The sequence below is a fragment of the Vespa velutina genome, chromosome 4 (assembly GCF_912470025.1).
Source record: "Vespa velutina chromosome 4, iVesVel2.1, whole genome shotgun sequence".
NCBI classification, from domain to species: domain Eukaryota; kingdom Metazoa; phylum Arthropoda; class Insecta; order Hymenoptera; family Vespidae; genus Vespa; species Vespa velutina.
Window position 1 is genome coordinate 977,199 of NC_062191.1, and position 26,002 is coordinate 1,003,200.

At 34.7% G+C, this 26,002-nt stretch overlaps 1 protein-coding gene across 5 annotated transcripts in view; it reads right to left on the minus strand.

Moving 5' to 3' along the window:
- The window catches only part of LOC124948717 (carbonic anhydrase-related protein 10-like), a 190,722-nt gene that overhangs the window by 82,553 nt on the left and 82,167 nt on the right, over positions 1 to 26,002 (minus strand). For 4 of the 5 annotated variants that reach the window (XM_047492743.1, XM_047492741.1, XM_047492744.1 and 1 more), the window contains exon 2: positions 10,430 to 10,477. The exons of the other annotated variant lie outside the window; for it this stretch is intronic. In XM_047492743.1, coding sequence (XP_047348699.1) covers positions 10,430 to 10,477 — 48 coding nt within the window. The remainder of the gene's footprint in view (positions 1 to 10,429; positions 10,478 to 26,002) is intronic. 5 annotated transcript variants of the gene reach the window in all.

The following is a 26,002-nucleotide window of genomic DNA, read 5'->3' on the forward strand; positions in this document are numbered from 1 at the left end:
CTCTCTCTCTTTCTTTCTTTTCTTCAGGTGGAAGAGAATTCGATCGAGAGAATCGGGGGAGATTGAAACTATGATGGCCATTACGCGAAATCGAATATCGACCGAATTTAGGTAGATACCGTGAGAATAAAGAGAGGGGGGATAACGGGGGAGGGGATAGGAGAAACTACTGGTAATGGTAGTGGTAGTGATGGGGTGGTTGGTGTATCTGTATGTTGCGAGAAACTATGGGTTTAAGAAAATATTGAAAAAGTACTACCATTCCACGATCTGCCAGGTACTTACATGAAATCGCGAGTGTCGGTTAAAATAGTCGATGTTATCATTGCTAGCAGTTGTCAAGAGTAATCGGCACGCGTTCGATTCCTTCGGTCTACCGATTTACGTATAGACGTACGTATGTGGTTATATTTTTGCCGATCGTCGAACAGATCTGTGAAAAAGTTATCGAGGTTTCTGGATGTACTTATCTTATACCTACCTATACCTACCAACCTATTTTAAATTGAATGCCTTTTGAAATTCAACGCATACGAAATCAAAGAAACGACTCGAGAAGGATACTTCGAGAATAGTACACGAGGCCAAATGTCGTGCTCGATTTTGAATAAAATCACTTTACATTTCGAATTCATTTCGAGTGTCTCGAACGTAACAAATTGACCCTGACAAGTCTTGTATATATATTTTTGAAGGTTTTAATATTTTTTTTTTTTTTGGTTGTGTAGTGTTCAAAGATAAAGATAACGAAAGAAAAAAAAAGAGAAAGAAAGAAAATAATTCCTTACTTACCTTTGTCTTTTTACTTTGCAAAATTATTTCTTTTTTTTTTTTTTTTTTTTTTTTTTTTTTTTTTTTTTTTTTTTTTCTATGAAAACAACAATTCGAGATGGGTATATAAAAATTAATTGTAACATTTCAAATATCAGAATAGTTCTAGAGAAATAATAGAAATTCAATCATTAAAGACGGGGAGGTGGATATCACTTCGTCACCCGAAGCGAATTATTTTTCTTACGAGTAGCGTGTGTTCTTCTATGAAGAAAAAAAGAAAAGAAAAAAAAAAAGAAACAAAATCCATCAAACAAGAGAAAAACATCTCGTTATCGTTTTCTTTTTCTTCCCGTTTCGTTTCTTTTCTTTTCTTTTTTTTTTTTTTTTATACAACAGACAAGCGAGATTCAATGGAATAAGTATTATACGTGAAAAAGGATTACAGGTGATATGTTCGAAAGAATTAGATATGTACATGGTAAAATTAAGTAGATCGAATCGGAGCCATTGTTAAGTTTAATATTCGTGAATTAATAAGAAAAAGTATGGCGAAAGAGAAAATCGAGACAAAGAGAAAGAGAGAGAGAGAGAGAGAGAGAAAATGAGATTATCGAGTAAGTTAATGAATCATAAAAGTTAATAACATCTATTGCTAGAATTCGACGATAAAACCCTTTTGAAAGGACATCGAAGTTAACGATAAAGAGAGAGAGAGAGAGAGAGAGAGAGAGAGAGAGAGAGAGAAGAGCGAACTAACTTTCTATGTCCTAGAATATTGAAATTCCTGGTGCAATATTCAAGAAAATCGGTCGATTCCTGGGATCAAGAAATCGCACATTCCTAAAATCTATTAATCCGTCCCATCTCATAGCCATTGGATGAGTACCTAGCCTTACTCCGCGGCTAAAACCACAAGTTCCGGTGAAATCGGAAGCTGACCAGCGCTGAACCACCTTACTCCCGTTTCTCTCGCGGCTTATCTAGCTACCCCTCTATTCACCCCATCCCAAACCACTCCTACCACCAGCACCACTAGCACCATCACCATCGCCGCCATCACCACCACCATCGTCATCGCCACCATCGCCACTTTCAAACTCGGCCGGCTTAGAATCCTTAAAGCTACGTTACTTATACGATATTGCATCGATATATAAACGCGATATATTTAATATATCCAATATTGAAAATAATTCCGTAGTGGGAGATACCAATTGAGATAAATGAGATAAAGTGATTGCGGATGGTCTTTACTTTTTTTCTTTTCTTTTCTTTTCTTGTTACTTCATCTGTTTTTTTTTTCTTTTGTTCTGTTCTGTTCTCTCTTTTCTTTTTCCTTCTTTTCTTCTTCTCTTTTTTTTTTTTTTTTTTTTTTTTTTTTATTTACGAACGCCAATAAAGACGACGTGATTGTGTATCGTCTCGTGATTTTTTGTCCTCATTTTCTCTCTTCTCTTTTTTTCCTTTTATTTATTTACAAACGTCAATTATAAATAACGAAAAATAAAAGAAAAAAGGAAAAGAAATAGGGAAAAGAAAAAAAAGAAAGAGAAAAGAAAAATAGAGTAGACCCTTCGCAATAATATAGCCAGCGTACCGAGATAAATGAGATTATAAATAATATCGTCGTCGGCTTTATTTATATTCCAAACACGTATGAGCTATACACGTATGTAATCCATCGGTTAAGCAATATATTATAATTTTAAATTCGCAATACTTGGCAAGAGCTTAATGAATAATCGATGAATAGAAAGCGTTCTGAAATTAACCGATGAAACCTGAAATCCTTTGAAAAAATTTACGTCGATAAATAAAAAAAAAAAAAAAAAAAACAGAAAAAGAGAGAAGAAAAAATAGAGAGAGAGGGAGAGAGAGAGAGAGAGAGAGAGAGAGAGAGAGAAGAAAAAAAAAAGAAAAGGAAGAAGAAGAAGAAAAAAAAAAGATAAATCGTAATAGAAAGGATAGATGCCTTTTTCCTTATTAGGCTGGCCTCGTTAAAAAAAAAAAAAAAAAAAAAAAAAAAAAAAAAAAAAAGGAAGAAAAACGTAGCGAGCTAAATCTTAAGTCGGCACACTTGTATTCAGTGCGACGAAGTGATAAAGATGGAAAGTGGTTAGGTATTTGCATATATTTTTTTTCTTCTTTGCATACTTCTTTAATTCCGTTTCTTTCTTTCTTTCCTTCTTTCTTTTTTTCCTCTCATTCGCCCGGTAGTTCTTCTCGTAGCAGTTATTCCAGAAAATATACGAAAACCATTTACGCCGTGGGTAAAAAGCCAAAGTCCTTTCCGTCTTTGAAAAAGGTTCCCCAACTGGCCGTATTATGATCCCCACCTACTCTTTAGCTTTCTCGGACCATTCACAGGGGTTCCGGTTTGCTTTATACGCGTCTTGGTCATCGAAAAAGCTTTCTCTCTTTCTCTCCCCTCCCCCACCCACTTCTTTCTCTCTCTCTCTCTCTTCCTTTTTATCTTCTTCTTCTTCCACCCCTTTCACGTTTTCTGACAACAGCACAGAGGAACCGAAGCGCACCCACCCACCCTCCAATGGTTCACTCCTTTCCTCTTCCCTTTTGGTCTACCTTTTTTCGCACAGTGAATTTGGATTTTAATCGAGCTTGACTTGACTATACCTATTCGATTGCATAGAAACATTCTATTCTATATTTTCACGTGCGCGTCTTCTCTCCTCGAATATTTACGGTATATTGGACGTGTAAAATTTATCAATGACGATCTAACGCGACGTATTTCAGAAAAACATACATACATATGTTATATACGTTCTCATTAAATCATCGTATACTTATGAAAATATTTCTTATCATTTCTTTTTCTCTTTTTTCTTTCCTCCCTCTCACATCTTTCCGAGAACTACGATAAATATTATCACCGGACGATACCGAGAAGATTCTTCTTTTTCTCTTTTTTTCTTTTTTTCCTTTTTCTTCTACCTTTTCTTTTTTCCTTTCAATGTTTCAAGTGGAAAGAAAAAAAGTGACTAAGCGTACGGTGATTTTTCAACTTTCTCATGTTCGCACGCTAGATAAGCGTTTTAAAGTTCCTTGAGTTCCTTTACTAGCGACGGTTCATCGGATAATCTCGTCTGATTAATAATCGACTTGTACTACTTAAGAAATCTCTCTCTCTCTCTCTCTCTCTCTCTTTCGCAAATTTTCCAAATTATCTTTTAAGATATTACTTCGGTGTTACTTTTCGCTGTTATCTTTGTCCGAGAGACACTTCTAACGTAATTTCCGGTCAAATCTTTTGTATATATAAAATATACATATAATGTATATTTTATACATACAATACATGTATATTTATATATGTATTGGGAAAAAAGTATTTGGCGACTCGAAACGGTAACTCGTTTCTTTCACGATGCGAGGACAGCGATATGACAGGCGCATTCATATACGGAGCGTTTTTAATATCACTGCTTTATACATATTCCGCCACCTCCTTTCATATTGGTCGACGTCTTCTGAAATTGTGCTGCGCTGGTGCTAGGGCACCGAATATATGGCGGCTATGTGAATGCTTTTTCGGTACGATGGAAGATATCGAGGGTGAGATAACCTGCCACATGGCTATCGAACTTACGAAAGTCTATGTAGTTCGATTCTTTTTTCTTTTCTTTTTTTTTTCTTTTCTTTTCTTTTCTTTTCCTTTCTTTTTCTTCTTTCCATTTCCCCTCTTTCTCTCTTTCGTTCTAAAGTTCTTTCGTTTCTCATCATTGCAATTTCTCTCTCTCTCTCTCTCTCTCTCTCTTTATGTTTGTATCAATTTATCTGTTTATAGCAAAGCCATATTTATCATAAGGCTTAAGTTAGGATCTTCCTCTTTCATTGAGAATCATTTTACTACTGTCGCGAACAACGATACAATATAACGAACGAAAAATAGCTTAGTAATATTTGCTAAAACAAAAAACAAAAAAAAAAAAAGAAAGAAAAGGTGAATGAGAAGAGAAAAGAAAAAAAAACAACGTACGCAATTTGATTGATTAACGTCTCTAATTGATAATATATCCTAATGGCTTAGAAGTATAAATGCGATTCTATCTTCGTTCATTTGTTCGTTCATTTGTTCGTTCATTTTTGTAAAAAAAAGAAAGAGAAAGAAACGAAAGAAAAGAAAGGGGAAAGAAAAAGAAGGAGAAAAAGAAAAAAAAATTCTAACTTTAACACTTTTTCTAGAACGTTTGATGTTTAATAAGAATCGAGAGAGTTATGAATAGAAAACTATCGGAATATAAGAACGTGGAATGGGATGAGATGGGAATGGGATGGGATAGAAGGGGCGGCAAGGGGTCTGGGTAAATCGTGGGTACGGGGGGGCAAAGTTTAAGAAAACATCGTCCTTTTTCCGCCATTGTACGGAACGACGAGCGAACGAGAGGTAAAACGGCGGAATGGTGGAAAAAAAGATTTATGGAAAATGCGGGAATGGCGTCGAAGTGCATAAAGTCGAAGTCGTTTGGGTTGAACGTGGGGGAGGATGGGGTGGTTAAAGGTACTGATGGTAGCAGTGGGTTGATGGCAATGGTGGGGGTGGAGTGAGACGGGAAGAATAAAAAGAGCGTAAGAAGAGAAAGAGGAAGATAGAGAGAGAGAGGGAGAGAGAGAGAGGGAGAGAGAGAGTTGACCAAAGAAAAAAAAAGACGAAAAAGAGAGAGAGAGAGAGAGAGAGAGAGAGAGAGCGCAGTTAGAGGAACGAAAAGGAATCTTCACGACCATAGAATTTTCCTTGTAGCCTGAATTAAACGACGAAATTCTCGACTTTCGCGTTTCTCTACGGGCGAGAAAACGAGCTCGTCTCCTACGACAACGTCTAGATTCGAACATAGACGAAGAAAGGAAATTCGAGAGCTCGTAGTTCTCTCTTTATTCCGAAAGAACAAAACGAAATGTTTGACCGTATTCTATAACTATCTAATCTAAAGGATACTTTTTGTAAAACGTTTTTCGTTAACGTGAAAATATTCATGTTTTTAATTTCTTCTTTTTTTCTTTTCCTCTTTTTTTTTTTTTTTTTTTTTTTTTTTTTTTTTCTTTTTTTGTCATCGACCTCGTCCTACTTAACGTAAAAAATTGATCGATTTTACATAGATTAAATTACTTATTGAATGACACACGTAAATTAATTAATAGTTGACGTTCAAGAATTTTCTTAAATCTATCCCATCTTGGAGTAAAAATATATAATTAAATTGATCGATCGTTTTTACATTTATAAATTTCTTTTTTATAGATATACCGATTATTACTTATTAAATGTCAAGAAATTAATTATAATTAAAAATAATTTTATATATATATATATGTATACACGATATGAAAGTGATGTTCTTATTCAAGAATTTTCTCTATGCAAGAATTAAATCTATGCAAGTTCGAATTACTCGGAAGGAATGTGTTCTATCCTGAAAGTTCCGCGTTTATAGTAAGCTCTCGGATATTATATGAGATATCAGGTAGGATGGCGATGCCTAAGCGATGGTTTTCCTTGAAGGACCCTTGAGGCAACCTCAAGGATGCATAAGGCGCCAGGATATAGGCTGTATATATAGGCTCGCGTAGAGGTAGGTAAGTACAAGGGAAGCCTTTCGAAAGTGCACCCCCAACTGGTTCTCTCGTCTACGCCTATTGGTTGTAAACGTTGGAGCCATATGTCCGAGATATGAGACGGGGGGGCGGAGGGCCTTACGTACGTCCTAAGAATCCATTTCTGGCGGACATCGATCGGGGTAATAAGTTACCCCAACTGTTCGCGTTATCGTTCAACGAGAAATTCGTGGCTTTCGAATTTACGAACATAAGAGAATTCGTTTTTACATGCGATCGATGGAAATGAATCCAATATTTTTCTTTTTTTTTTTTTTATTATTATTTCTTCGCGTTGACTATTAATTTCAATGTCGAATCATTATTTATCGATTCATACGATTTATACGTATTTGTAAATATAACGTGGAACGATATAAAGTAATCCGATTTCCATTGGTCCTGAATGAAAAAAAAATAAATAAGAAGATAAATGACATTAGAAGACATTAACGATAATCCCGATGACGTTAAGGATATTACTCGTAAATTATTGAAAAACATCTTGAACAACACCGCTCTCTACCATCCGCCAACTTACTCCACCAAATCTACCTCCTTCCCTACCTTCCTATCCTAGTCCTGCGTCATGCTCCGGTCCAAAAAGGATACGCGTTGGGTTCATTAAGAGACCGTGAATATATTTGGTAATTTAGCAGTGTACTTACCGCACGTCGACCTCTGACACTGGAATACTACATGGAAACCTTTCGACGGTAACATTCCAGTAAGCCGTACGTCCTACCGCGTCGTTAATTTTGACTCTCCCATCGTACTTTACAATTTCTCAAATGTACCGAGCAGAAACGAATTCGCTTGCATTCATCATGCCCGGGACAGACGTCTTTTCGTGTTGACGCGACGAAAGTAGTAGAAGTGCTAACACGGGTTTTGAGCTTATAAAACAGTGCTAGCTACGCTTGCTGAATCTTTCGACTAACGTTATGTGTTACATTAAATAGGTCAATTTGAAGTTAGTTAAATATGTATGTACATATGTACGTAACATACGTACGTACGTATGTATCTACTCAGTTAAATTACCGTACACGTTATGATAGGACAGCCGAATCGTGCTAATTAAGACGACGAATAGAAGGAAAAAAAGAGAAAAATAGAAAGAGAAAGAGAAAGAGAGAGAGAGAGAGAGAGAGAATGAGTGAGTGAGAGTGTATGTATGCGTATGTGTGTTTTACACGATGGATTCAGAAGTAACCAGGACGCGATATGAGTTCATTTTCGAATACAATAACTAACTCTTAGAATTCGTATATTGAGAGATACGTGTATATTTATTGCGAATACCATAGATGGTAATTCAAGATACAAGATTTTTAAAAATATAAAATACAAATGTGTACGTGTATGCGTACGTATATGTGTTACATGCCGCGTTGACGAGTAACCAAGACATCCACCGTGAATAAAAATGAATAACTTCGGGAATTGCATTTATCGTTGTGATGATTGTCGAGAGGAAGATTTTTCGAAAATGATGAACAGATTTTTGATTGTGTAATCAAGATCGGAAGTCGAAAATTATCTTCTGTGGGTTTGCAAATATTAATAAAAGTACATTGATGGGACAGAAAAATGAATAGGGCAAGAAAAAGGGCTTATAGAGAATGAGAAAATGTGAATAAGGATGTAAGGGATAAATTTTGCGATGTAATAGGGGGTTGACATTTTACGATTTTTATAGTAGTCCAGTAGTTACTATAATAATAATAATAATAATAATAATAATTTAATAATAAGTGATAATAATAATAATAATAATAATAATAATAATAATAATGAATACGATGACAAAAATAATAATGATACATGATAATGGATGTATGATAATGACGATAATAAGAATAATAACAACCTTAAAAAATAATAATAGCAATGTAGGGATAGATACAATGGAATATAACAGAGAGAGAGAGAGAGAGAGAGAGAGAGAGAAAACGAAAGAGAGAAAGAGAGAGAGAAAAAAAGAAAGAGAGAAAGAGAGAGAGAGAGAGAGAAAAAGAGAGAGTCAAGGACGAAAGGAAACGAAAAGGATTTACCGAGTTGTGTTCAATTAAAAGAAAATAGAACATAATCCCCGTTGCTTGGGAATACAGTATATACGCACACATACACACACATACGCACACACACACACACACACACACACACATATATATATATATACATAGACCCACAAATTTATTTTAATCCTTCGCTGGTATGTATGTAGCACCGTTGGAGTATTAAGCGTTCCATTTATAGAACTAGGACTATAGAGATAAGCGAGCCACTCTCGTCCTGCTCATGTGTTTCTTTCTTCCTATCTATCTTTTCTTTTTTTTCTTTCCCCCTTTTCTGTCCTTTCCTTTCTTCCTAATCGTCCTTCCTTTAATTTTCCCTAACGCGTCGAGACCGTATGAATAATATAATAACACGTTTTTCTCCCTTTTTTTTTCTTCTTTTCTTTTTCTTTTTCTTTTTCTTTTTCTTTTCTTTTTTTTTTTCTTCCTTTTTCCCTTCTTTTCTTTTTTCCTAATCTTATACACGCATCGTATAGCTGTGTTTCATAAATATATTATGATATTATCGGTATTAATACAGAAATAAAAAAGAGAGAGTAAGATAAACGAAAGAACTTTCTTAAGAGGAAAGGAGAGAGAGAGAGAGAGAGAGAGGGGGTAGGAAAGAGAGCAAAAAGAAAAAGGGACAGAGGGAGAGAAAAAAAAAAGAAGTAAAAATGGAAACTGTATAACTTGGTTCGTTTTATGACAATAGAAAACGGTGAATTGAACAAACGTTAAAATATATAAAATAAAGGAAGAAACGGAAAGAAAAAAGAAAAGGTATCTTACAGAGAGAGATAGAGAGATAGAGAGAGAGAGAGAGAGAGAGAAAAAGAAAAAGGAAAGAAAAGGAAAGAATCTCTTCTTTTATCTCGTTAATTAAATGGGATCCCTGCGTAGCGAGCCTGAAGGATCACGAAATCACGGCAAGTTTTATGCTTTCTCTCCCGTAGGTTGATCAACATCAAAGTACTCCGTCGTAAACCTTTACGAAGGTGAACTTTGCTCTCGTTCACTTCGCATCAAGTGCTAGAGAGAAGAAAGGAGAACCTTCGAAATAAGAAGTTTCACGATCGTTGATGTATCGGGATATTTGATTTGTGGATAGGAAAAGAGTATAAAAGAGAGAGAGAGAGAGAGAGAGAGAGAGAGACAAAAAGAGATAAAAAGAAGGAAAAGGAGAGTGTGAGTGAGTGAGTGAATGAGTGAGTGAGTAAGAGAGATAGAAAAAAAAAAGAAAGAAGAGAAGAAGACGAAGTCGAAGAGAACAATTTGAAGGCTTACACGCAAGGTGCTTCTTAAAGCGAGTATACGATACTGTTCTCTCTCTCTCTCTCTCTCTCTCTCTCTCTCTCTCTCTCTCTCTCTTTCTCACTCTCACTTCACTCTCTCTATCTTGTGGCAGCTGGTTCGCATAAACGTAGGAAACACTAAACTCCAGGCCTCGACTTTGAACGACCGTATCGCAGAGCGCCTTATTTTTAATAAAAACTACGGATAGAGGAAGGACGGAACGAACGTATGAGACTAGACCTACGAACGATGAGATTAAAAAGTAACCAAAAAAAAAAAAAAAAGAAAAAGAAAAAGTAAAAAATAGAGAGAGAGAGAGAGAGAAGAAAAAATCGAAAGAAAAGAAAGAGAGAAGAAAGTGAAAAAACGAAAGAAACGACGAAATATCCGATGGGTTTCTCTTTTTCTTTTGGCTATTTTTTCTTTCTTTTTTCTTTCTTTTTTTTTCTTTTTTTTTTTTTCTCTAAAAACAATCTACATATATCCGTACACGTATACAAGAGGAGTATGGATATATGAATAGTACATAGGGAATAGTACTATATGATTCGTTATATGTTTTAGTGCAATTTCCGATTTCCTATTGCTTTTATTTTTTCTTTTTTTTTCCTTTTTTTGTAGATCGTTAAAAAAAAAAAAACAAAAAAAACAAAAAAAAAATATCATCGATCGAAAATTCGACTTACCCGAAATACCATCGTAAGTCCACCATTCCTCCCAGCTTGCCTCGGATTCTGTAACAAGAGAAAAGAAAAAGAAAAACGGGATTACACTTCATTAGAATTCACTTTTCTCTCTCTCTCTCCCTCTCTCTCTCTCTCCTTCTCTCTCTCTTCTCGTTTAACGTTACCTACTACCGAAATTAGTGGGCTAACGTATATTAAATCGATCGGCTATCTGTGGTTTATCGACTTTTCGATATCGGATCTACGCGTGGTTGATATCAATCATTTTTTTTTCTTTTTTTATCTTTTTTTTTTCTTCTCTCTTTCTCTCTCTCTCTCTCTCTCTCTCTCTCGCTCCTTCTCTCTCTCCAACCAACATCGATATTAACATCGAAATGTTGGGTACTTTTAATTAACCGAGAAGTAAGTTAGCCGTGCATACGTGTGCAAGGTTAAAGCTACTAGATTTATAGTTTTTTTCCTAATTTTTTCTTTTTTATTATTATTATTTTTTTTTTTTATTTGTTCTTTGTTTCCACTTTTTTTTTCTTCTTTTTTTTTTTTTTTTTTTTTTTTTTTTTTTTTGAACCGAACATATAACATACAAATTGTAAAATACTTTTATGAAACGAGATTTATTAAAGAAGAGAGAATGCTATAAATACATTTTTCATCATTTTTAAAAAGCGAATACACACACGCGCGTACACGCAGGCCTGCTTCCATGAAGTTGTATTAAAAAGTAAGACATTGCATATTTAATGTTAATTAAAAGTAGTGCGAAAGAGAGAGAGAGAGAGAGAGAGAGAGAAATGATGGTGGTTGTGGTGGAAGGGAGGTAAAATCGAAGAAGAAAATGTTTGAAAGGAAAACTTGAAAGTTCCATCATTGCGGGAAACCGAAGACAAGGAACGTCGAATACAGACGTTACTTCTAATATCGATCAATCGTTCGGGAAAGATAGAAAGAGATGATCGATCTAACGATTTTCTGATCACCCAATGGTCTCGAAAATTTCTAACGGAACTTGATCGGTATCGCGTGGTTTCATACACCTCGGGCATGCCGAACTGACGTCTACGATTTAATCCTCTCTCTCTCTCTCTCTCTCTCTCTCTCTCTCTCTCTCTCTCTCTCTCTCTCTCTCTCTCTCTTTTGCTTTCTGTCTTTCTTTAAAAAACCAAGTATTTACTCGTTCGATCAATCATCGATCTGATCATATGTCTGACCAATGTCAGTTCTTATTTAAAAACATTTTTCTTAAAGGGAAAAAATTATTTTTTCTTTTTTGATTTTATTCCTTTTCTATCTCGTCGATATTTCTATTCTTCGACGTTAATAATATTTTTGTTTCTTTTATCTCTCTCTCTTTTTTTTTCTTTTTTCTTTTTTTTTTTTTTTTTTTTTTTTTTGGATCTCAATACAAAAATATCGTTCTCGTTTGTCTATAAAATAGATATTTCATTACGACGGTTTATTTTCAATTTGAAAATTGTTCGATCAGAGCAATGTTATTTTGATCTGATCCTTTTTTTTCTCTTTTTCTATCAATAAATTCGTATGCGATTAGCAATTCATAAGATAAATAGAACATCGAGCAGACATCTATCCGTACGTTTCTCTATTATATACACATATATATCAATCTATATATCTATCTATATATATTTATATAGACAAGTATAGCTATATATATATATATCTTTCTCATTCCGTCTCGTTGGACCAGGTTATCGTACGACTCCTAGCACCGAAGTTGACCCATATTCGATTATCTGGACGCATGCTATTCAGGTCTAGTACTGCAAACTAATTGCCTTAAATTGGAAAACTTTCTCTGTACCTACTCTACCGATCTCCTCTCGAACATTCGATTGTCAATCTCTGTCAGTTCTGTTGCTTTTTTTATATGTTACCTTTCCTTCGATATTTATGTTTCTTATAATTTATTCAATTACTTTTTATTCTTTAGTTGAAGTAGAAGAAAAATAAGAAAGAATGTATATATATTGCCGAATTATTCTCGGCATAAATTAAACGAAGACCAAAGAAAAAATATTTCTAATTAGAAAACTTGCGACGTGTGAACCGTAAAAATGGCCTCTCAATTATATATATATATATATATATACAAAGGAAGAGTGAAAATAAATCGTTCTACTTAAAGACAAAAAAAAAAAAAAAAAAAAAAAAAAAAAAAAAAAAGAAAAAAAGATCGATTCGTTTAAGGATAATAGATGTAATTGGTAAACCTGTTCAAAAACAAAAGAAAAAAAAGCAAGAGAGAAAGAGAGAAAAATATTAATTGAAATAATATAATCGAAGGGAATTGTCAATGATGGATCGTATCATATGTAATTAGATTTTCCTATGACACGTTGTATGTATAGATCAATGTACGAAGATGAACGCAACGTACACACGACGACAAAATTACCGGCTAAATAATATGGATTTTGGTGCGTGATAAAGGGGCCGAGTTACGTACGGGGTGTCACAATTTAATCGATTTACGAAATTGTTCCGATAGAGATTGTTTCGCTTCTATCTTTTTTTTATATATATATATATATATATAAACGAAATCGTTTGGACGATTTACAAAGGGCATTATTTATTACATGGCTTTGCGTCGCAGTCAGGTTTAAAATTTGTAACGATAGTCACTTCGAAAATTGTTCGATATTTTTAGGTCGATTCGAGCGATTATTTCTTTTTTCTTTCCTTTTTCTTCCTTTTTTATATTTTTTCTCTCATTGCAAACACGCACATACACAACATAGTCGAAATGACGTATACAACATTGGGATAACGATCGATTGCTCAAAGTTACATTTTACGTAGTTATTCGAAGAAAATAAAATAAACATCGCTCCTGATAATACGAGGAAACAAAATTTTTATTCAAAACATCGAGAAATATTCGTACGAAATAATATATCGTATCCGTTCAATGAACAATGTAAATTGTTCGATAAAAATGTTATATCGACGTATAAAAAAAAAGAAAAAGAAAACGAAAGACACACGAAAGATTCTCGAACGTTTTAGTGTTGCAATGACAGAGAGAGAGAGAGAAAGAGAGAGCGAGAGAGCGAGAGAGCGAGAGAGAGAGAGAGAGAGAGAGAAAAGAAGAAAATTTCTTGTGGAAGAAATTGTCAAAAGAAATCGAAAAAGACAAAGGGAAGAAGAGGAAAATGAAAAAGAAACAAATTTATCAGGAGAGAAAATTGAACGATAGGTAAAAGGATTGGATTGATTAAAACGGGACCACATTGTATATAGAGAAGCATGACAGGAGCAAACGCAGAGGAAACACGACAAGAGCGAAGCGTAATCGATGCATCGAGCGTAGCCGCGTATTGTCGCATTTCGATTAATCAATGGGGAAGAATCAGGCGGAGGGTAGACGGGATAATCGGTCACGACAAAGCGTGCCGCGAATAAAGACCGCTTATGCGATTGTCAAGCGCGTGTATTCGAATGTAGAGATACAAAGACACGTAATACGTATACACACATACCTAACGTTTGATACTATATATAGAGAACTAGATGCTATTAAACGAGAATGCAACGGAGAATAATACAATCGAGGATACAATCGACGATCTTTTAACGCAGTGAAAACAATTGTTTGGAAAAATGAAAAGAGAAAAAAATATATATATATATATATATATATATTTGTGTGTGTGTGTGTATAGCGATTGTGACGTTCAAGGTTTATCGAGTATCTTCCGTAAATTGCAAAAGCTCATTGTATTTCTATGCGAGTTGTTATATACCTAGATATATACTTTCAAAGATGAAAGAAGAAGAAGAAGAAGAAGAAGAAGAAGAAGGAGAAAAAAAAGAAAAAGGGAAATATACTGCAGGGGTACATTCTCGTTGTTCGTTTTAAGTACCGAACCAAGGCTAGTATACCAAAGGCGGCCGTGTTGAAAGTTAGCGTGTAGGAAGTGTATAGGATACGTTGGATGAAAAGAGTGAGATCATAAATCATTCCGTAGGAAAACTCCAAGATAGTTTCGGCATCTTTACTTATATGTTGGTGGTATCTATGTAGATGGGGGACGACTACCGAGACGACTCGCGCGCGCACGCGCGCGCAAAATTCTTAGAGTCACAATGCTTATGTAATGTGAAAAAGAGAAAAAAGGAAGAAAAAAAAATATTTTATTTGCAAACAAATAAATGGATTAACTATAAGCGAACATATGTTTTCGTACGTTGGCTCGTTCCCTTGTCCGTCAATTTCTATTTTCTCCCTTTTTGTCCCGATCAAAGAAAGAAAGAAAGAAAGAAAGAAAGAAAAAAAAGGGGAGGAAAAAAGAAAAGTAAAAGAAAAAGTCGTCTTACGAAAAAAGATCCTTCGCTGTCTCTTAATTGGCTTCGATTCGACGTAAAAGCGCGCCGAATTTACGAGATTTCCGCTTGGCGTGATTGAAAGGAAGCGTTGAATCAACGGAAGATTCGACTCGGACAAAGTCGGCTAACTGATAATTCGGTTAATGGGGAGTTGGAAAAAGCTTATTGGCTTTTATAACGGTGACTTGGTACCTACTCTTTTCTTGATCTCTCTCTCTCTCTCTCTCTCTCTCTCTCTCTCCCTCTCTCTGTCTCTCTGTCTGTCTCTCTCCATCTTATTTCTCGCTTGAAAACGAACCAAGAGTCGTTTTGTTGGATCACGTGCCGGAAGAGTCGTACGAACCATTGCCTTTTCGCACGCTCGATTTCACGGATTTCAGTTCTACGTGAGATTAATAAAATCCGTCTGTAAGTCCTTAGAAAGAAATGTCCACGAAAAGGAATAAGGAGAAAGAGAAACTTCGTTTTGTCGGTCCTTCTCGTTCTTTCTCTTCTTCTTCGTCCTCTTTTAGTTTCTCTTCGTCAATCCTCTTCCTTTTCTTTCGAAATCGACGATTATAGTTTCGACGAGCCGTGAAGAGTGAAAAAGAGAGAAAATGGAAAAAGGAAGTTGAGGCATATCGTTGAACGTAGAAGCTAACGGTTTGAATTTAATAGAAAAATTATGGTTGCGCATCGGCCCTTCGCGGACGATTTGCTTAGTTACTTGACCTGCCTTGTCTCTATCTTACCGAATTTTTCACCCCTCATTCGTGCCTACCTATATACCTATCTTACCTACCTACCTACCTACCTATCTTCTTCACCTTCCTTGGCAATACTTTTTATTAAAACGGCAATTCCGTCTTGATGAAATAGAGTAGATGGCTTCCTTCGTGGACGTAGTAAAGAGGTTTATTAGTCCCCGTAACTCTTTCAAACTTCTCGCCTTACCCATCTTTTTCTTCTAACGTTATATCCATCTTTATCTCTTTCTATGTCTATATACATGTATATATATATATATATACATATATACATGTATATATATATACATATATACATGTATATATATATATATATATATATATATATATATACACTATCCTTTCTCATTCCTCTTTACATTTTAACAGCTTCGCTGACAAAACAGAAGTTCGCATTGTACATCAATGGTATTCTCTTTGTTCCTCTTCTATTATTTAATAGGAACGAGAAGATGCTTCTCATTTTTCTTAAAAGAAAATTCTCCCTTTAACGTTGACTAATATAAACGGATTAATAAAAGCATTCGTCGTCGGATGAATTATAGCGATGAAAAAATTTTCGTTATTTTTAACTTGTTGATATTTGTATTTGTTAAAGAGAGAAAGAGAGAGAGAGAGAGAGAGAGAGAGAGAGAAAAGCAAAGCAAAAAAACATAAGTCACTGTTAACCAATGACAACGGAATTGTCAATGAGGTTAATTCTTTATTTTTACTCGATCATAGAGAGACATGGCGAGGGTGAGAGGGGAGGGGGTAGGGGGAGAAACATCGTTATACTGGATGTGATTCGTACGATTCAAAAAAGGAAAAATACGGTTTTATCACGTACGACATGCTTGCTAGATCCGTCCCGGAAAAAGTGGGAAGTTGTAAATAATCGAGGTACACGGTTGGCCCCTCGGCTGCTGGCACGTGTACGGATCGACGTAAAAATCGTTGTGCCTGCATAATTCAAGCCGAGAGCTGTTTCCTACCGAGTATCTTGGATGACTCGCAATATTTTTACCAGACATAAAGAAAAAGAGAGAGAGAGAGAGAGAGAGAGACAGAGAGAGAGAGAAAAAGACGAAAACAGTGATGATATTTGATATAGGTCGAATTTTACAAACGAAATTTCTAAACAAATCTCCGATAAAAATTTGTCCTATTATTCCTTTTAAATTTATCCTCTATCTTTAATATATATATATATATATATTTTTTTTTTTTTTTTTCATATAAGATAAGAGGAAGAGAGTGGAAGAATGAGAGAGAGAGAGAGAGAGAGAGAGAGAGAGAGAGAGAGAGAAACAATCCTGATGACAATCGAGATGCAGGTTGAACTTTTAAGAGAATGAAATTATTTTTTTTTTCTTCTTTTAGAAAAACCTTTCAAACGGATTACCGATAAAAAGAAACGTTTCATTTCTTTCTTTCGTTCGACCACAAATATAAATTCGTAAAAAGCCCTATCGAGAGACAATCTCTTCTTGCGAAATGGCGATATTGATAGATATTTTTTCTTTCTTTTCTTTTTCCCTTTCATTTTACGTGTTCTTACGGCAAGATGCGGCAAAGTCAAAGTTACACCGGCGATGCTCGGATGATGCATCTAAGATGGCAGAACGAGAAATGCATAAAACTTCTTTCGAAGAATGGGTACGACGATCGAGATCGGCTCGGCACTTTCGCGAAAGTTTCTTCGACTCAAAAGAGAAAGGAAGAAAAAGAGAGAGAGAGAGAGAGAAAGAGAGGGGGAGAGACAAACCCAAGATGCTTGGCTGCACGAAACAGATAAAGATATATAACTAAATAGAAAGTGAGAAAGAAAGAGATAGAGAAAGATGGAGAGAGAGAGAGAGAGAGAGAGAGAGAAGAATCGCGTTAGGACTTACGAACCTTGCACCGAAAATAATGCATGAGGTCAGAGTAAACGGGCACGTGACGTGTATATATATGTATGTATGTTTGTATGTATACTGTATCAGTGATGTTCGTGGCGTGAAAAAGAGAGATAGAGATAGCAGACCTATTAGATAGAGAGAGAGAAAGAGAGAGGGAAAGAGTGAGAGAAGAGATGCACCGATGGCTGACCTGTTTTTGACGAACTACTTACACTAAGTAACAGCATGATGTAGAGTTGCAGCCGGTGCATCTCTCGAACCTTCAACCACACACCTTATATCATAGACTATATATATATATATATTTATATAAACACGTATACATATATAGATATACCATGTATATATATGTATGTATGTATGTATATATAAGGTGTGTCTATCCATATATAAAGGTATATAGTCGTATGTACATATGAGATAGTAACAAGAAAGCTAAGAGAATTTTGGTAGTAGATACCTGTATATGCGGTCGTGGTTCTTCAATTTTTTATCACGATCGGAATCTAGATGCTAGAAATACTACTCCCGTATTATCTATTTTCTATCTAAATCTTCGTAATAGCTTTCGTTAATAAATTGCAACTGCAAACGACGGATTCTATCGATAAATTATATCGTCGTAACAAAATCCTCTCTCTCTCTCTCTCTCTCTCTCTCTCTCTCTCTCTCTCTCTCTCTCTTTGCTTCAGATTATTTCAATGATGTTAAGTGATTTTTCTTACCCTCGTCTAGATAAAAAAAAAAAAAGAAAGAAGGAAAAAGAAGAGCAAAATATAAGGATTCAACGTTTCTCGTATAATACTAATCATCGCAGATGTTACACCGTCTCTACCTGTATAGTAATTTATTATTACGTTCGCGTAATATGCAATCTCTCCTTCGTCGTCTCATTCTTCTCTTATTATATTATACTACACTTTAACCTGATCAATTTAATCTCGTATATTCAAGGAAATCGTTGATGATATTAATATAAAAAAAAGAAAAAGAAACAAAAAGTTACAAAAAGTACAAAATAAAAAAGAATTAAAAATTAAAAAAAAAAAAAATAATACTTATTATTATTATTATTATCACCAACGTACTCTTGGTCTATCGCTCGTCCGTGAAAATTTGTTCCAAGAAAGAGCAGAAAAAGTATGACGTGGAGGAGGAGGAGGAGGAGGAGGAGGAGGAGGAGGAGGAGGAGGAGGAGGAGGAGAAGAAGAAGAAGACTAGACTTTGCACACGGATGCGCGGAGTTACGAAGAGGAGAGGTGGTGAGGAGAGATGAAAAGCAACTTCGCTCAAAGCGTTATCGAACGATATCGAGTTCGAAGTTCGAGGTTAAAGACGGCCGGAGCAAAGATATCTACTCTTAATGCGATAGCTTGATCCGGGAGCACAATATTGAAAACTTAAATCGGATAAGTGTTTCGGAACGGAAACTTGGAATCGTTGGGAAAACTCGTAAAGAAGTACGGCTTCTTAGAGGGACGGGAGATAGAATAGATAGTTTCGTGATCGGTCCGAAAAGACTGGAGAAAGTAAAGTAGATGCAAAGAGAGAGATAGAGAGATAGAGAGATAGAGAGAGAGAGAGAGAGAGAGAGAGAGAGAGAGAGGGAGAAGTAGAAGAAGAGGCAACAAAAGAAGAAAAAGGAAGAAATAACAAGAAAGAATTGGTTGAATTAAGAAGAAAAAAAGAAAAGAAAAAAGAAGGAAAGAAACCGATCGAAAATCTCGTAGGGACGCGTTCGCTCGTACTAAATACCTACGATCGAAAGAGAGAGAGAGAGAGAGAGAGAGAGAGAGAGAGAGAGAAAGACTCGATTGCTCCTTTGGGACCATCGAACGAGAATTACGCGAACGAATATATTCTTTTAACGAACAATCGTCCATAGATAATGATTCTGTTTGTTCTTCAGGATCGCATAAACGAATCGACGTGTATTAAAGTCGATATATTTTTTTTTTTTCTTCATAGCTTACTCTTTTTCATCAGCGAAAATGGCCAATAAGCACAGATTGCGACTGCGGTCGTGAAGAAAAAAAAAAAAAAAAAAAGAAACGCCAGGCGTTGCTTTATCGTCGTCGAACATCACATTTGAAGTCTGTTTGAGTGTTGGTGGAAAAAACGAAAAGAAGAAAAAAGAAAAAAGCTAGAAAGAAAAAAAAAGGAAATAAAAACAAATAATGAAAACAAAACGAATGTTGATAACGTGAAAGAGGAACGATCGTAGATCGGGTGCGATCACATTTTTTTTTCCCTCTCTCGCTATTTATTTTTTCTTTTTTTTTTTTTCTGTTTCTTTTCTCCGTTGTTTTGATTTTTTTTTTCCTTTTCTTTTTTTCTCTTTTAGTCCTTTCGGCTTCTTTTTTTTTTTTCTTTTTTCCTTTTCTACGCAAAAATCCATGAAATTTTAAACACTTCGTCGCGAAATATCGATCTCACGCGTAGGATCGAGAGAGGATAGCGGGGGAGGGGGATGAGGGGGAGCGTCGCACATATTTCAAATATATCGATCCCTAGTGACTCTGTTTTCTTCTTTTTTTTTCTCTTTTTTTTTTTTTTTGTTAATATTCGCGCATTTCATTAACGAGAAAGCAACGTACTCGTTGGCGCTAGCCAGCCAGCTGGCTGGCTGGTTGGCTGGCTGTCTGGCTAGTTGGCTAGCTAGCTGGCTAGCTAGTTGGCTCTAACTGGATAGCTGGTTGCCGTGTGGATACAGATATCGTCCATCGTCTAACTCAACCCCAAAGCCCCCTCTAACGCACCCGTACCAACCCCTTTTTCCAATTTGTTGTCGACAGAAATTCATGCGTCCGATCCCAAAAATATCGGACGCATTAATTTTCATCGTATTGTCGCCTCAGTAAGCAATTTAGTAATTTACTTTTTCTTTTATTCTTTCCTTCTTCTTTTTCTTCTTTAACTTCTTCTTCTTTTTTTTTTTTTTAATCTCTTTCTTTCTTTCCTTCACGACACCATCATCCTATCGTCGACCATTCGACGATATCAAATGGACATACTTTTTGATTTTATTTTTTGTCAACACTATTCGAGTAAAAGTTTCTCCGTCTAATCCAATACTTTTCTCTAGTTAATTCTTCTTTCTATATTTCTTTTCTTTTCTTTTCTTTTTTTTTTCTTGTTATATGCTTTCCCTCATTTATATTTAATTGTTCAGTGTTCTAGCGATAAGAAAAAAAGAGAGAGAGAGAGAGACAGAGAGAGAGAGAGAGAGAGAGAGAGAGAGAGAGAGAGAGAGAGAGAGAAAAAAGAAAAAGAGGAAGAAGAAGAAATCTTTCGAGTTCGATCGAGATCGATGATTCTCGTTCAAAGAGAAAACGAAACTTCTTCTTTCTGGTTTCTAGTTGACTCGCACTGAGAAAACACACAACCGACATTGTGTACTCCAAACTTCGTTTTTCTTCAAAGAAAAGAAGAAAAAAGAGAAAAGAAAAAGAATGGAGTGGGGGTGGGGGTGGGGGTAGAGGGGAAAAAAAAAGAAAAAACCACACGTACATACATACATATACACAGAAAGATAGACGGACAACAGACAGACGGACAGATAGAGAGAGAGAGAGGGAGAGAGAGAGAGAGAGAGAGAGAGAGAGAGAGAGAGAGAGAGAGAGAGGAAAACAATAAAATAAAAGAGGAAGCGTCCGACGGTAAAATCCGATTATACCTATTCCGATCTGTAGGAAAATAAAATCGTTTGATGGTTTCTCGCAGAGATCGAATTGAGCGACGAACTCTTTTCCCTCTTCCTCCACCACTACCCCTCTGTTCCTTCTTATCCTCTGATGCTTCTCCTCTATTTCCTTCTCATCCTCTTCCCTCCCCCCCCCCCAACCACCTTCTTTCTCTTCTTCTTTACCGTTTGTTTGTAATTAATTGCGATTGTTTATCGATAGATTCATTTCATTGCTCGGGCGAAATAAAAAGAAAAGAAAAAATGATAAAAAGATTGGAATCCAAGCAATGAATGGGTTTGAACCCATCTTTCCGTGGCAGTCAGCCAGGTTGAACTGGTGCCCGCGTTACGTTACAAAATTATATATATATATATATATATATATATATATATATATATATATATAATATTCCTTCGAATCCTTTTCTAAGAAAAGCATAGCAAAGAGGAAAAAGTGTAGAAAAAAAAAAGTAAAAGAAGAGAAGAAAGAGATCGACAAAGTGAGTGAAAAAAGGAAAAGAGAGAGAGAGAGAGAGAGAAAGGAAGGAAATCACTCTATTTAATCATCCGCCTTATTCTTCGACTTTGTCGATATGTGAATGACTTTTGTGCTTGTTTGAAAAAGTGAAAGCCCTTATAAAAGCCAAGAGATTCGATGGAGTTTGATGGTATATTCAAAAGAAACCAACCCCTGTTTCTTTCTTTTTATTTCTTTCTTTCTTTCTTTCTTTCCTTCTTTCTTTCTTTCTTTCTTTCTTTCTTTTCCTTTCTCTTGTTAGAAAGAAGAAATGCGAGATATTCTTATTCCTTGAAACGATGACACCAATGCATCGTTATATCGATAGTTCAAATACGTGTTTCTATTCTTGATCCAAAATCGATAAAATTTTTGAGAGCAACGTTATTCTTTCTCGTTTTCTTTTTCCTTTTCCTTTTTTTTTTTTTCATAATTGAACAAAGAAGAAAGAGAGAGAGAGAGAGAGGGAGAATATATATATATATATATATAATATTATGTGTGTCTAGTAACGAGAAACTTTCTATTCGACAATGTCTTCTTTTTGAATCGAAGCACATTCGAAAGATCGACTTCGATCGTTTGAACGAAGAAAAGAGACAGAGAGAGAGAGAGAGAGAGAGAGAGAGAGAGAGAGAGAGAAGAGAGAGAGAGAGAGAGAGAGAAAGAGAAAAATGTATATATACGACGAGCATCTCAAATCTAATATTCTATCTACGAAATCGTACGCATGTGTATATATGTACACATGATATAGGATGAATCAAATATAATGTATCGAATGGCGCAATGCTGATTTGTACTTTTTTTTTTTGTTCCTTTTATTTATTTTTTGTTCTCTTTTGTTATTTTATCGATTCAATCAAACGTGAACAATGGAAAAAATATTATAAAAATATAAAATAATTTAAATTATTTGATAATGGGTAAAAAAAATTATGCCTCGTTGTCGTGAATACCTCGCGTAATTGAAAAATTGATATGTCGTTTAATAATTTTATGAATTCTCTCTCTCTCTCTCTCTCTCTCTCTCTTGTTCTATTTTCTACAATAACCTTATATTTTATTTAAACCATCAAACATAATAGATACGTTCCATTTAATTTAAGTAAGAAAATCCAAATCGACGTCATTAATAGTTACCAACTAAAACAATTCGTAATAGATTATTTAATCTCCTCTCTCATACACACACACACACATCTACATATCTCCCTCTCTCTTTACCTCTTTCTCTCTAGACATACATGTATCTGTATCTGTCTTTATGTGTGTAACACTTAGACGCTCGTGTATCATGCAACCTCTTCCCTTCCCCTCGGCAAATTGTTACTCTTGTTATGCGAGAATCGATAGAATCGCTATTCTGCCTCGGTGGCTATTATCCTGCTTTCTCGGATCCTTTTCCCCAGGAGAAAACCCTCCCATTCCCCTCTTTACTCCTCTCTTCTGTCCCCCTTCTTCTCTCCCCTCCACCTTTTTATTCTCTCTCTTGCTCTCTCTCTCTCTCTCTCTTGCTCACTCTCTCTCATTTTTTCTCTTTCTCTTTCTTTCTTTTTCTTTTACTATTTCTATCACGCTCGTGCACCTTCGTACGTACACATTCAAAAAGACTTGCACGCACGCGCTCGTAGAGCACCAACTCGGCTACCTTAAGACCAGAGGAATAATTTTCTACGAGGTTTTCAATAATTCATGCCACGTGCTACGGCCTGCTCTGCCGTGGGTCGTCGGATTACAAGAAAGCGAAAGAGAGAAAGAAAAGGAGAGATAGATATACACATACACATACACATATATATATATATATATATATATATATATATATATATAGAAAGAGAAAGAGAGAGAAATAGCGCGAAAAATCAGTCTTACGAAATTTCCAGCATGGATAATTTAATTCCCTTACGGAACGACCATTCTTCCTTATATTTCTCTCTCTCTCTCTCTCTCTCTCTCTTTCTTCTCGTTTCTTTCTTTTCTATTTTTCTTTACTTTGACATTTTTTTTCCTTTCCTCCTTTTCTTTCTTTTTTCTTATCTTCACGTGAAAACCTTCCGATAACTTTCTATCTAACTTTTCTACCTTTTTGATAACATATCGATATATATATATATGTGTGTGTGTGTGTGTGTGTGTATACATATATACGTATGTATGCATGTATGCATGCACAAGTTATTTTTTATAAATCAACTTGGGATTAACTTTTGTCGAATAAAATAAATGGGAAGTATTTATTTTTTACTGTATCGTTTGGAATATAGAGTTTAATCATTAACAGCGTTATTTTTTTCGTTTTTTCATTCATCAGAAAAAAAAAAAAAAAAAAAAAAAAAAATTATAAGCTTTGCAAACTCAAATATTTATACGAAATTGAAAACGAAAAAGAAGAAAAGAAAACAGAGAAGTAATGTGCACTGCTTTCAAACAGCTTATATACAATATATATATATATATATATACATATATAATGTGCAACGTGAATTTCTTTTACTATAGCTTTATAGCGACAAATTAACGATGCAATACGAATAGTTTAACTTTACTGCGATTTCGAATATAAAACGTCTGCTACTAAACGATGCTGCTAAATATTTAAATTGATCGTATTTCTGTATATATATATATATATATTCATTTATTTATTTAAAAAACATATATATATATATGGTAATAATACATATCGTCGAACGTTGATCCACATAATTTATGACGAATTTATAGGTTTATTAAACGTTCGTAACGTTTACGGGAAAGTATAATGCGCGTATAAAGTACCGACTTATACATTACCTCGAGTTTATCCATCGATAATTAGCAGTTCATATAACTTTAATAGCCTTGTAGTTGGAACGATTAAAACAGGCTGATACGTTGTGATCTATACTAACGATCTTTTTACCTATACACGTTTATAGGTACATCGTGTATATATATATATATATATATATATATATATATATATAAACATTATATGTATATTATTTATATATCTCACGAAGTTAATCTAAAAACTTCAACAATCCTTAACGAGGTACTTTCGGGCAAAGCAAAGTATTAATTTTCATTAATATCTAAATCTCTATGAAGAAATGGCACGCTTGATTTGTCTATATATTTCCAAGTACTCATGATATTTTATTTATGTAATAAATAAATAGATCAATCGATCTAATCGTTCTGACGTTCATTCTGATCATTTTATTTTTTTTTTCTGTTTCTTTTCTTTATTTACAAAGTTCGCAAACTGTTAAAAGACATTTACCGCTTTATTAATATTACATAAGTATATAACGCGTCCTGCGATATGTATTCGCGTACATTGTATGTATGTACATGTTGACATTATCAAGGTCATGTAACGTGTAATGTTAATTTAAAAAAAAAAAAGAAAAAAAATAAAAAAAAAATAAAAAAAAAAAAATAAAAAGAAAGAAAAAAAAAGAAAAGAAAAGACTATTCTCGTCTATAAGAGGTGAAGACAGGCAAGCAGCAGCAACGGCATGAAAAGTTTAGTCTAATGTAATTACATAATTAACGTGCCAAATCGAACTTTCTTCGTGTTGGAATGTTTTCTCAGTAGACGAAACGAAGTTGGATTTAGGTACCGGTTAATCAAATCGACGACTCAATTCGAACGAAACGTTAAGGGTGATAGATAGATAACTCGAACCAAGTTGGATCTACTCCGTATATTAATCCGGTAAAATTAATCGATTCAAGATAGATATTCTAGATACCAATGTTAACCTCTTTTCTAAACTTTCGTAATCTTTGACCTTATATGATATCCGATGACATATAAATTGTCAGTACAGAAATATTATCTCCATGCGCGCGCGCACGTGCGAGAGAGAGAGAGAGATAGACATTAATTATTATCGAAATCAATAATCTCGTAAGTTCGTTATATTCATTAAGAGATAGTCATTGATCTTTGTTGTTTTTTATTTTCTTTTTCTTTTTTTTTCCTTGTAAAAATTATATCATTTCTTTCGTCCATTTTATATTATTACATTATAATGTTAACCGTGAATTTTTCCTATTTTTTCTTTCTTTTCTTTTTTTTTTTTGTATACAATATCGAAAAAAATTCATATCTCGTCCTAAAGCTTTTCTAATGAATTAATCGATTGATCTAATTCGCTTCGAACTGAGATATCAATTTTCTCGTTTCACTTTATCCTTATTCCTTTTCTTTTTGTTTTTTCTTTCTTTCTTTCTTTCTTTCTTTCTTTCTTCTTCTTCTTCTTCTTCTTCTTTTCTTTCTTCAAACCTCGAGGATAATAAAGAAAAAGAAGTCATCTCAATGAATCTACGTACGCTAACGATTCTAATTGTCTAAGAATTTTTTTTCCCGTTGTCGTTTTTCCCTTAATATCTAATATT